We start from the raw sequence: 13,524 nt of genomic DNA on the forward strand, positions 1-13,524 counted from the left end.
GTAAATTTCTATTTTCTATCCATGTCAGATTGCATTGATGGTTTTAGTTTCTGCTGATATTTGCTTTTATAATTATTTTTTTTTCTGCCTCTACCAGTTTAGACATTACTTTCTAATACTGGTCAGTGATGGACTTTATATCTCCTATTAATTACTGATTTGTGTTCCTACTTAAAAACAAAGTTTTGTTGAAAATAGTGACTTGGGATAGTGAGAGTCAGGATAGGGCATATAGGGAATGTGACTAATATACTAAAACACAGGGAATTTGTTTTTTAGTATAAGTGCTATATACAAGGAAATTTACTAAAAATCAGGAGAGATGTAAATTATATGGCCTCTTTCTTCCTACTGTTCTTCAAAAATCAAGTTCTTTTCTCTACAAAAGCAGAGAAAGATGATTAAGGATCATGTATTTGCCCCCAAAAGATTGCATTTTTCCACTTGATTTGTGTAGCTTGGGTTTGTACATTTTTATAACATTTATTATAATTTTTTGTTTTGGGGGTATAGTTATAAAGGAAATGAAAATTATATATAACCCAATGAGCTAGAATTAATAGTGTTACCCTTTTTAGTATACATCTCGGGGGGAGGGGTCCTGTGAATATATATATATATATGGACATATATATATATATGTGTGTGTGTGTGTGTGTGTGTTTTTTTTGTTTTTTTTTTTTTAACAGCCTGTCATCATTTTACTTTGCCTCCCTGGTAGATAGCCCAGAAGCAGGATGTTGAGGGTAGAGGTCTCTGAGGGTAGACCTTGCTGTGGACTCAATGGAATTGAGGTGTCCTTGTAGAAAGTAGCACTTGCACTAAATGAGCCACTCAGTGAACCATTGTTTTTGCTCTTTTGATTTGGACCAAAGTGTCTAAAAATTTACGTCTAGTGTTGTCCTTTTTTGCACAAATGTCATGGCTTCTTTTTTTACCTTTCTGCTTACAGCATAAGTTTCAGACTCAGACATTTTTATATGCCGTATTTTCTGAACACATGTATTTAAACATTATCTTTATAGTAAAATGCTTTTAATATTGCTGTTTTTACACCATACAAAATATGTTAAAGAAAAATGAGACTTCACTCAAAGCAGGTTGCAAATCGTGCAGCTGTCACCACTGAAGGGTCTGCTCTCTTACATTTAGTGAATAGTTTTAGTCCTGTTCCAGGAAGTAGAGAGTGGTAAAGAAAGGAACTTAGCCGTTCATTGTGTTCTCCTTCCTTTTCCATGTACACAGTTCTTGTCCAGTCATTTGTTTCAAACACTAAAATGTCCTCTTTACAAACAAGGCATGCTTGGAGGTTGATTAAATGAGCCTTTTCTTTTAGAGGTCATTTCATTTGGTGTACAATTCACGCCTTTGTCATCAAAGCTGTAATTCCTGAATTTGGTGCTTTTTCAATTTGTGTGTTTTACTTAAAATTCAGTCAAAGCTGGAAGAGGCCCTCAACCTGGCAACAGAATTCCAGAATTCCCTACAAGAATTTATCAACTGGCTCACTCTAGCAGAGCAGAGTTTAAACATCGCTTCTCCCCCCAGCCTGATTCTAAACACGGTCCTTTCCCAGATAGAGGAACACAAGGTAACTGTGACATTATTTTGTTGCCTCTCTTTTGAAAGGAATGTCCCATTATCTTATCTTTAGCTTGAAAAGAGCAATGTTATTCCCTCAGGTTTTTGCTAATGAAGTGAATGCTCATCGAGACCAGATCATCGAACTTGATCAAACCGGGAATCAGTTAAAGTTCCTTAGCCAAAAACAAGACGTTGTTCTAATTAAGAATTTATTGGTTAGTGTCCAGTCTCGGTGGGAAAAGGTTGTCCAGCGATCTGTTGAAAGAGGCCGATCACTAGATGATGCCAGGAAGCGGGCAAAACAAGTAAGTTGTAAAATAAAAATACTAATTTATCAAACAACTTTGGGCTGTATATAGCAGGTCTCTGGAATGGGTCTTATAACTGTGTTGTACAGTTTATACATCTTTGTTTTTGTTGTAACTTATTTGATATAATTTTAGTTCCATGAAGCCTGGAAGAAACTGATTGACTGGCTAGAAGATGCGGAGAGTCACCTGGACGCAGAACTAGAGATATCTAATGACCCAGACAAAATTAAACTTCAGCTCTCCAAACATAAGGTAAAGCAGTTCCATGTTCTCAAGTCCTAAGCTTGGTATTCACTAAAGCCTATAGCTTGCTAAAAAGAAAAATTAGAGATAGTCAAAAGAAAACCAGTTGGTTAATGTTGAAAAGTCAAGATGAAGCCAGAGTTCCATTTAGACATCTGACTGGCCATATTTGTTCTTTTAAGTAACAGTTTAAACAAAGTGGTTATGAGAGTACCAATTAAAACTATAGACTTCCAGCCTTAGCAAGCACAAGGCCCCGTCTCTACCAAAAATAAAAAAAATTAGCTGGGCAGGGTGTTATGCGCCTGTAGTCTGAGCTACTCAGGCGGATAAGGCAGGAACATGGTTTGAGCCCAGAAGTTTGAGGTTATAGTGAGTTAATGGTGATACCCCTACACTCTACCCAGGTTGACCGAGTGAGACTCTGTCTCAAGAAGAAACTCCAAAACTTTAAGCTTTTAGAAATTATCAAGCAGTGCTGAATATGGCATAAAGAAAAAATAGTAAGTGTTGGGCTGGACACAGTGACTCACACATGTAATCCCAGCCCTTTGGGAGGTTGAGCTCAGGACTTTGAGACCAGTCTGAATGACATAGCATGATCCCATTTCTCTCTTTTTTTTTTTTTTTTTTTGAGACAGAGTCTCACTATGTTTCCCTCAGTAGAGTGCTTTGGTATCACAGCTCACAGCAACCTCAAACTCTTAGTCTTAAGCAATTCTCTTGCCTCAGCCTCCCAAGTAGCTGAGACTACAAGGCGCCTGCCACAAGGCCTGGCTATTTTTTGTTGCAGTTGTCATTGTTGTTTTAGCTGGCCCAGGCTGGGTTAGAACCCGCCAACTTCGGTGTGCTATGAGCACTGAGCCCCATCTCTGTTTTTAATAAATAAAAATTAAAAATATAGATTTCTCAAGGACACACTATTATTAATTTTAGTTTAAAACAATATTCAAAGGCTGAATGACATGGCTCACACCTGTAGTCCCAGCTACTAGGGAGGCTGAGGCAAGAGGATTGCTAGAGCCCAGGAATTTTAGGTTACAGACAGCTGTGATTATACCACTGTACTCTAGTTGGGCAGCAGAGTAAGCCCTTGTCTTCTTTAAAAGAAAAAAACAAGTAGTATATTCATACTGTCTTTGATGACTATCCTGAAAACTCCATTTTCAGTTTGTTCCAAATTATGATATCATATGACTTTTAACATGTTTTTTTTTCTTTTCTTTCTGGAAATAGGAGTTTCAGAAAACTCTTGGTGGCAAGCAGCCAGTGTATGATACCACAATTAGAACTGGCAGAGCACTGAAAGAAAAGACTTTGCTTCCTGATGATACTCAGAAACTTGACAACTTACTGGGAGAAGTCAGAGATAAGTGGGATACTGTTTGTGGCAAGTCTGTGGAGCGGTGAGCATAAATGTTCCCCTTGAGGTTTCTGGGATCCCAAAAGTAACTCAGAGACTGTGACTAGATCTATGAAATGGTGATAAGGCTAATGTATCAAAACAGCTTTGGGACCATCTTAATATCTTCAGTTAATTAAAAGAGACTCTTGAAACAATTTGAATAAAATATATTAAAGTTCTCATTTTAAACTTGAACCTTACTGTATCAGAAAGGGAGGGGTCTGTAAAATAAAGTGAACAGTAATAGAAGATTAGTAATTCTAAAATGTTTGTAAATTGACAATTTGTAATACCAATAGCTGTCTTATGGAGCATTCTCACTGTGTGTCAGCCAGCCACTGTCCAAAGTCTTTGTGTTATTAACTCAGATAACCATAATAATACCTGGCCTTTACTGAGCAATTACTAAGTATGTGCCAAATAGTGCCTAATAATCATTTTATCCTCACCAACCAGCAAGGTGGGGGCTGTTTCTATTCCCATTTTATGAATGACAAAATGATCACAAAGAGGTTCTTAACTCACCCACACTCACTCAACTACTAAGGGGCAGAGCTGAGGTTTGAACCTTGCTTCTAAAAGTTGTATTTTCATGCCCCCTGTGCTAGGCTAAATATTACAATATCTCTGTACTGTTTCTACTCCAAATTTTTTTGATCAGGCTACTGAGGTTCAGAGGTGAAGAAACAGCCCAGAATCACACAACTGGAGTAGAGCTACAAGCTGACTCCTGACTGTCACCAAAACCACCGTCCTATCCTTGGAATGGTTAAAGTAATTTCCACTGACCATGGGTTGTTAGGGTATACCTATAGGTCAGTGGACTAAAAGATGCCCTTTTATGCCTGTCCCCTGCACTGCACTTAATCCTTTCTAAAGAGAGATTTGATTAAAAACAGAAAATGCCTTAGCATCCCTCTTAGTCACTTTTTACTCCGTTTCTAACTGCTGTGAAATGGAAGATAGATTCTGCGTAGAGTTCAAGAATATTCCCTTTCGGCAAGCAGAATTGTGGGCCATTCTGGCTAGGCACAGTGGCTCATGCTTGTAATCCCAGCACTTGGGAGGCCAAGGTGGGTGGATGGCCTGAGCTCAGGAGTTCGTGACCAGCCTGAGCCAGAGCGAGACAACCCACCCCTTCCACCCCATCTCTAAAAATAGCCAGGTGTTGTGGTAGGAATCTATAGTCCAGCTACTTGGGAGGTCAAAGGAATTGCTTAAGCCCAAGAGGTTGCTGTGAGCTGTGATGTCATGACACTCTACTCAGAGTGGCAAAGTGAGATTTTTTTCTTTTTTTTTTTTTTTGCAGTTTTTGGCCGGGCCTGGGTTTGAACCTGCCACCTCCGGCATATGGGGCTAGTTCTCTAACCTTTGAACCATAGGCACCGCCCAAGATTTTGTCTTTAAAAAAAGAAATTTGACACATGGGTCAAAATTCACTAATTACTCACTTAAGATCTTGCATGTCATTTCACTACATATGAAAAATATTATTGATACAGGTCTATAGGTATTATGTATGTAATGTATATATTTATGTGTGTATGTGTATTTATATTTGTATATATGTGGCTGAGTATATTTGTATGTATGTTTACATATGTAATTTTTTTAATATAGCAGTAAATTTATGTGCCCCACACACACACAAAAAAAAAGAAATTTGGGGTCATTCATGAAAAGAATTTCTAAAAATGGTGCGGTTTGTGTGCATTTCTCAGGCAACACAAGTTGGAGGAAGCCCTGCTGTTTTCAGGCCAGTTCATGGATGCTTTGCAGGCCTTGGTTGACTGGTTGTATAAGGTAGAGCCACAGCTAGCCGAGGACCAGCCTGTGCTTGGGGACCTTGACCTTGTCATGAACCTCATGGATGCCCATAAGGTAAGGGTTGAGATCAGGGCTCTGTGAAGTGCAAAGCTCTGGGGCCTTCTACCTCCATGCATCTTCTCCTTTGTGTTAACCATCCTGGGGAGAAAGCCAACAGCCTCTGTCTCCGCCTGTCAGAAACACGGCTCCTTGTTCGGTTTGTGTTTAAACAAACTGTTGCTGGAATTCTACATCAGTCACAAAGAATTTACCAAAATTGGTTTGATGCAGATTTGGCAATGTGTAAACTTCACTTCAAGCTTCACCCTCTTACTGCTTGTCTCTCTTGTTTGTGGCACAAATTTTAAATTCAGAAGGAAATCCTCAAGATATCCATTTCCACTCACTCCAAAAATGGAAATGAGTTTTTTTTTGTTTTTTGTAGAGACAGAGTCTCACTTTATGGCCCTCGGTAGAGTGCCGTAGCCTCACACAGCTCACAGCAACCTCCAACTCCTGGGTTTAAGCGATTCTCTTGTCTCAGCCTCCCAAGTAGCTGGGACTACAGGCGCCCGCCACAATGCCCGGCTATGGAAATGAGTTATTTTTTAAAACCACTCATGAACATAATAATCCTCATAACACTATGCACACCAGTATTAGTGTAATCTATGCCTGTTATGTTATTCTGTGATGTCGTCCTGTTTGAGCACAAAACACATAACTTTACCTTGAAATTACAAAAATTTTCTTATTAGATACACAGCAGATATGTTCTTGTGTTCTTATGTATCTCTGATAGTTCTGAAATGTTAGTGTAATTATTCCCATTTCATGGGAAACTGGTACTCAAGTTAAGCAGCTTATTCAAAATCCTATAGCTCATAAATGCCTGACCTGACTTTCTGAGCCACATCTGGTTGTTCTTTATCATACATCTGTCTCCCCTGGCACATAAAAGACTCGTGATTAGAGCCAAGAAAATGATTACTTTCTCTGTGTTTTTGTTTCTTGGACTTAAATTTCTCAAGCTAATTCTATTTTCTTTTTTAGGTTTTCCAGAAGGAACTGGGAAAGCGAACAGGGACTGTTCAGGTCCTGAAGCGGTCAGGTCGAGAGCTGATTGAGAACAGTCGAGATGACACCACTTGGGTGAAGGGGCAGCTCCAGGAACTGAGCACTCGCTGGGACACTGTGTGTAAACTCTCTGTTTCCAAACAAAGCCGACTTGAGCAGGCCTTAAAACAGGTGAGAGACATTTGCTGTGCCAGCCCAAGGGAGTGGATCTGATCAAATTCATCTTCCTTTCTTTATTAGGATCAGTTCCAGCCAGGCTTGAAATAAACATGACAAAGTAAAATACCAATATTCTGAATGTTCTATGAGACAGTCACACTCATTTGTACTAGAGAAATTCAGTTGATGTTCTAAGATCTACAAACAAAAGATGGACCCTTGTGGAGCTTTGGTAGGGCTGACAGAAGCCTGTGGCACACTGAAGTGTTCAGTCCTGGACCTTTCTTGCCCTGATGTGCCCCTGATGTCTTAGGTTCAGTGTTTTGTGCTTGGTCATTTCAGGCAGAAGAGTTTCGGGACACAGTCCACATGCTGTTGGAGTGGCTTTCTGAAGCAGAGCAAACACTTCGATTTCGGGGAGCACTTCCTGATGATACAGAGGCTCTGCAGTCACTCATCGACACCCATAAGGTAATCCAGCCCTTGAGTTCAGAGGCCTGGCTTGAGGCCATGGTGAGGACTCCCCACCAAGGCATGCAGCTTTTGCTTGGAAATAGCAGACCTCACATGAAAAGGAATAAAGCAAGAATGAGCCTAGCTTGTCGCGTTAGCAGGAATAAGAGAAAAGTGACTGGTGGTTTTTTTGACACCTTAAACATCAACATTTGTTCATTCATTTTTACAAAAGTAATACATGTAATAAAAGAATTTTTTTTTTTTCTTAAGGCAGAATCTCAAGTTGTCGCCCTGGGTAGAGTGCCGTGGCATCATAGCTCATGGTAATCTCCAACTTGGACTTAAGCAATCCTCTTGCCTCAGTTTTTCTATTATTAGTAGAGTTGGGTCTCAATTTTGTTCAGGCTGGTCTTGAACTCATGAGCTCAAGCAATCCTACCTCTACCTCCCAAGCTATCCACTGCACCTGGCCTATAAAAGAAATGTTAAAACATAATGGTATATAAAGAAGAATGTGGACTGTTTCATCTTCCTTATTCCTCACCTGCACATGCCTTTAACTTTCCTTACATTATTAGCTTTGGGCCCTGGGCTGATCCCTGAGAATCACTTGCCAAGCTATAAAATATAATGCAGTATCTGGGCCCTCAGTTTGTCCTAATGAGGTGGAAAATGTTTCCTTTTTTAATTTTTCTATTATCCACCCAAAGATCTTATTTTACTACATTTTTTTAAGCAACAGGGTCTCACTCTGTCACCCAAGTGCAAGACACAATCATAGTTCATGAATTCCTGGGCTCGAGTGATCCTTCCACCTTAGCTCCCCCAATAGCTAGGACTACAGGCACACACCACCATGCCCAGTTAATTGTTTTTAATTTTTTTGTAGAGACAGGATCCTTCCATGTTGTCTCAAACTCCTGGCCTCAAGTAATCCTCCTGCCTCAGTCTCCCAGAGTGCTAGCATTACAGGCCCACCCAGAGATTTTAATCTTGGTTTTGTCATTTTGTGTCTGTTGTGGGTATTTTTAAAATATCTTGCTGTTTTATAGCTGTCATTATATTTTTTAAAACAGGATTTAAAAAGGAGAGAGGAATTAACTCAGAATGGGAGAGGAGACGTTTCTCTGTGTGTCCCTAGTCATCGTCATCTCTAGCAAAGAAAGTCATTCTTTTTTTTTTTTGTAGAGACAGAGTCTCACTGTACTGCCCTCGGTAGAGTGCCGTGGTGTCACACGGCTCACAGCAACCTCTAACTCTTGGGCTTACGCGATTCTCTTGCCTCAGCCTCCCGAATAGCTGGGACTACAGGCGCCCGCCACAACACCCGGCTATTTTTCTTTTTGTTGTTGTTGCAGTTTGGCCGGGGCTGGGTTTGAACCTGCCACCCTTGGCATATGGGGCCTGCGCCCTACTCACTGAGCCACAGGCGCCGCCCTTTTTTTTTTTTTTTTTTTTGTAGAGACAGAGTCTCACTTTATGGCCCTCGGTAGAGTGCCGTGGCCTCACACAGCTCACAGCAACCTCCAACTCCTGGGCTTAAGCGATTCTCTTGCCTCAGCCTCCCAAGTAGCTGGGACTACAGGCGCCTGCCACAACGCCCGGCTATATTTTGGTTGCAGTTTGGCCGGGGCTGGGTTTGAACCCGCCACCCTCGGTACATGGGGCCGGTGCCCCACCGACTGAGCCACAGGTGCCGCCCAAGAAAGTCATTCTTTTGTAAACCCCTCACCTTCCCACATCTTTTAGAACTAGACAGAAAACGCCAAAGATACCTAAATACTGACTTGTAGAAATCTGTGACAACACACAAAGGAAAAGTTAACACCGAAATCATCACACATACACATACCCCAGTGTCAACCAATGATGCTGCAGTTAAAGGAGATTTCTTGCAATTTTGTTTTCAAATCTTATTGTTTAGGAATTCATGAAGAAAGTGGAAGAAAAGCGAATGGATGTTAACTCAGCAGTAGCCATGGGGGAAGTAATCCTGGCTGTCTGCCACCCTGATTGCATCACAACCATCAAACACTGGATCACCATCATCCGATCTCGCTTTGAGGAGGTGAGGGTGATTTCAGGGGAAGAGTACACAGTGCCCAATAAGATGGGGTTATTCTGATAAAATACTACAGAGCCCTAGACAAGGAATCTTTTGTTATGAATATCTCAACAAAAATTCAGTTAGCATTTTAGTAAAGACTGTTTTCTTGTAATGCACGGCAGGAGGGATGTATCAGTCAGTGACTTCCAGTGGACATACTGTATATAGTGTTTTCCTCCTTCCTGAGACGTCCTGTGTTTAATAGGAAGTACCATCAATCCTTGACAACACGTTTGAACTACGCCGGTTCACTTACACTTGGATTTTTTTTTTTTTTTCCCAATAAATACAGTCAGTCTTCTTTATGTGCAACAAAGTGTTCCGTATCAGTGACTCAACTCAGATTGAAAATACAGTGTTCTCAGGATGTGAAGCCTGCTTATTTATGGAAAACAACTCCACAGGTTCTGCAGAGCCAACTGCAGGACTCAAACATTTATGGATTTTGGTATCCCCAGGCTGTCCTGTCACCAATCCCCCATGGACACCAAGGGAAAACCCCTCTCTATTTGCTTTTAGAAGAGCTGATTTCTTATTCTAGCTCTTACCCAAGCTCTGTTAGTGGGGTACGAGGGAAGCCTCTTGACTGTGTGAGTGGTCTCTCCTCTAAAAGTCATCATGAGGATCAGATGAAAAAGGGCTTTGGAAACACGATCTGCCTGCCAGGAAAAGGCCATGGTTGCCTTTCTCCACAGGTCTTGACATGGGCTAAGCAGCACCAGCAGCGTCTTGAAACGGCCCTTTCAGAACTGGTGGCCAATGCCGAGCTCCTGGAAGAACTTTTGGCATGGATCCAGTGGGCCGAGACCACCCTCATCCAGCGGGATCAGGAGCAAATCCCTCAGAACATTGACCGAGTTAAAGCCCTGATCGCCGAGCATCAGGTATCTTAGCCCATGATGTGGTCACTGGTGTTTTCTGTGTTGGCCATGGAGCCTGTTTGCTTTACCCTGCATATTAGTTTTTCAATTGCAGCTTGACATAGTACCACAGATTTAGCAGCTTAAAACAACACACACTTATTTCACAGCTTCCATATGTCCAGCATGCGGGTATGAGGTAAATGGGTCCTCTTTGGAGGGGTTCTCACCAGGCTAAAATGAAGGTGGCAGTCAGTACTACAGTATCATCTGGAGCTCGGGGTCCCTTTCCAGATGAAAAAGGGCTTTGGAAACAAGATCTGCCTGACTGGAAAAGGCCGTGGTCCTCATTCGATTATCAGCAGAATTCAGTTCCTGGTGATTATAGAACAGAGGTCTTCATTCTCTTTCTTGCCCTCAACTAGGAGTTGCTCTCAGCTCCTAGAGGCCCCCTCCAGTCTTATCCACACAGCCCTCTCACTGTATTTTCACAGCCAGCAGGAGAAATTCTCCAAGGTGCCATATGAAGTCTTATAGACCGAAATATACTCAAGGGGGAGTGAGTACTACATTTCACAGGTGTTGCCCATACTCCAGAGAATTTTACACCAAGAGTGGGGGGGTCTTGGGAGCCATCATAGAAATCTGCCTCCAACAACCTGGTTTTTTTTTTTTTTTTTTTACTATCTGAGCCCCACTATACTGGGTTCAGAAGGATCTCTTACATAAACCCAGATATTGACTAAGATGATGTTATATCAGACTAAACTGAATGAAGAAAGCTCAGTTGAGCTACATAATACGTGTATATCCTTAGAAGGCAAGCATACGTCCTGCTTAGTTATACTGTAGACAATATGATCTTTTTAGTTTATGTAAATATCCTAGCAAGTGGGACCTCCCCATAGAGGCAGTTTCAACTTACAATGGCTTAACTTAGTATTTTTCAACATTGTTATAGTGTGAAGGCAATCTGCATTCAGTAGAAACCATACTTAGAGTGCATGTGCAACTCTTCTGGTTTTTACTTTCAGTACAGTATTCATTAAGTTACATAAGATAGTCAACACTTCATTGAAATGGGCTTTGTGTTAGATTTTGCCTAACTGTAGGCTAATGTAATTGTTCTGAGCACGTTTAAGAGAAGCCAGGCTAAGCTGTGATCTTTGTTAGGTTAGGTGTGTTAAATGCATTTTTGACTTCTGCTGTGTTCAAAAATCCCTTCAAAATGGGCGGCGCCTGTGGCTCAGTCGGTAGGGCGCCGGCCCCATATACCGAGGGTGGCGGGTTCAAGCCCGGCCCCGGCTGAACTGCAACCAAAAAATAGCCGGGCGTTGTGGCGGGCGCTTGTAGTCCCAGCTACTCGGGAGGCTGAGGCAAGAGAATCGCTGAAGCCCAGGAGTTGGAGGTTGCTGTGAGCTGTGTGATGCCACGGCACCCTACCAAGGGCGATAAAGTGAAACTCTGCCTCTACAAAAAAAAAAAAAAAATCCCTTCAGTTGCCCCTCTCCTCACCCTCTTATTGGTCTCAGAGGAAAATCCAAATCAGGCCCTGACACAGGGCCTTTCTTGGTCTTTCTCCTGCCTAGTTCTGTAGTCCCACCTCTTGCCACTGTTCTGGTTACATCATCTTCTCAGCCAGTGAGTAGGAGGAGCCTGGTGCACAACACTGTCAGGTGTTCCTGGCTCTGCCGAGGCCACACCCTCTGCAGGGACTACCCTTCCCCTCACCACCCCACCCCTGTTACTGGATTAATCCTTCATCTCTCAGTAACTCAGCTCTGGCACTGGCCTGAAGGCGGCTTTTCCTGCTACCTCAAGCTGTGAGGTACCCAGCCCAGGTCTTCCCTTGGCACCCTGTATGGCACTCAGCACTGTGACTTCTTGGTTGTTTTTTGTTGTTGTTGTTGTTGTTTGTTTGTCTCAGTAGAGTGCTGTGGTGTCACAACTCACAGCAACCTCAAACTCTTGGGCTTAAGAGATTCTCTTGCCTCACCCTCCCAAGTAGCTAGGATTACAGGTGACCACCACAACGTCCGGCTATTTTTTTTGTTGTTGTAGTTGTCATTGTTTGGCAGGCTCAGGCCGGGTTTGAACCCACCAGCCCCGGTGTATGTGGCCAATGCCCTAGCTGCTGAGCTACAGGACCGAGCCGCTTCTTGGTTTTTTATCTCTCTTCTGTGAGCTCCTTGAAGTCAGAGGCCATGTCTTTCTTACTCTTTCAGATCTAAAGATAAAGTGCCTTGCTCAGTGGAGGTCCTTAAAAGGAGTGAGAAAGTGTGCAAAGGCATTGTCACTTGGTCAGTCTGTCCTGGCCTGTGCGTGGCCTTTATAAGTAAGAGGTTGCCTGACTCCAAGAAAACTCTCTCAACTTTTTCCTATTTTTTGTGTTTAACAGATGTTTATGGAAGAAATGACTCGCAAACAGCCTGATGTGGACCGGGTCACCAAGACATACAAAAGAAAAAATATAGAACCTACCCATGCGCCTTTCATCGAGAAATCCCGCAGAGGTAGCAATGTGTTTCCAACCTGTTGTGTTACGATGCTTCATTCCTGCTGGTTGAAGATAAGCACTTTCCAAGTGCTGATCAAGAATTTCTTCCATTTTAAAAAACCATATTGAATTTGAATCTTTTTTTTTTAAATTCACTTTTCTTACGTTGATAGTAGCAATACTCTGCTTTCCTGGATTGTTATGAAATGATAAGGTGGTTAATTAAGCCTGTTCTGTAACAGTAACCTTTCTATCATTTTGATCATCAGCACTAGCTACATATTAAATACATTTGGTTTGCACTAATCTCATCAAAAATAAACAGCTCCTGTAGAATCCATTGCTTTTCTAGTTGGATTGACATGTCCTCCATCCACCAAGGTAGAATAGATTTATAGACTTGGCTGGAGATATGTAGGAGACAGGTCAGTACCTGTTGGCTAAAGAGGAAGATCTATAGTTTGGGATTAGTACTCCACTGTATCTAAATACTGCTAAGTCTCAGGTTTCTTTTTTCATTTACTAACTAAATGTCATTAAGATTTTCTCAGTTCGTACGTACAGCTATTTTTCTTTGTGGACAAACAAAACCAGCTGCTCTAATCTTGTGATTATTTTTCCTTTTAGGAAAGTCTTTGAGTCAGCCCACACCTCCTCCTATGCCAATCCTTTCTCAATCTGAAGCAAAGAACCCACGGATCAACCAGCTCTCTGCCCGCTGGCAGCAGGTGTGGCTCCTAGCACTGGAGCGGCAGCGGAAGCTGAATGATGCCTTGGACAGACTAGAGGAGGTATAAATGCCCCACTGAGTCACCTTCCCTCAGGGGGAAGTAGTTTTTATCAAAACACAGCCCTTCTGAGGCTCTCTTACGTCACAAAGATTGTTTAGCCAGAATATCACAGCTTCTACAAAGTAAGTCCAAGGAATCCAGGTGGGACCAGTAGAAACAGACCTCTTTCCTTGAGGCCCCCCCCCCCATGAGAAAAGATACATTTGTAAGAAAAGCATTCACAACAGG

At 42.0% G+C, this 13,524-nt stretch overlaps 1 protein-coding gene across 11 annotated transcripts in view; it reads left to right on the forward strand.

Annotated features, from left to right (window-relative positions):
* Positions 1-13,524, forward strand: part of MACF1 (microtubule actin crosslinking factor 1) — a 401,452-nt gene that overhangs the window by 362,914 nt on the left and 25,014 nt on the right. For all 11 annotated transcript variants that reach the window (XM_053575600.1, XM_053575601.1, XM_053575606.1 and 8 more), the window contains 11 exons: positions 1,436-1,591; positions 1,683-1,889; positions 2,028-2,147; positions 3,375-3,544; positions 5,265-5,424; positions 6,403-6,597; positions 6,928-7,056; positions 8,966-9,109; positions 9,844-10,032; positions 12,407-12,521; positions 13,133-13,296. In XM_053575600.1, coding sequence (XP_053431575.1) covers positions 1,436-1,591; positions 1,683-1,889; positions 2,028-2,147; positions 3,375-3,544; positions 5,265-5,424; positions 6,403-6,597; positions 6,928-7,056; positions 8,966-9,109; positions 9,844-10,032; positions 12,407-12,521; positions 13,133-13,296 — 1,749 coding nt within the window. The remainder of the gene's footprint in view (positions 1-1,435; positions 1,592-1,682; positions 1,890-2,027; positions 2,148-3,374; positions 3,545-5,264; positions 5,425-6,402; positions 6,598-6,927; positions 7,057-8,965; positions 9,110-9,843; positions 10,033-12,406; positions 12,522-13,132; positions 13,297-13,524) is intronic.

The sequence above is a fragment of the Nycticebus coucang genome, chromosome 22, assembly GCF_027406575.1.
Source record: "Nycticebus coucang isolate mNycCou1 chromosome 22, mNycCou1.pri, whole genome shotgun sequence".
NCBI classification, from domain to species: Eukaryota; Metazoa; Chordata; class Mammalia; order Primates; family Lorisidae; genus Nycticebus; species Nycticebus coucang.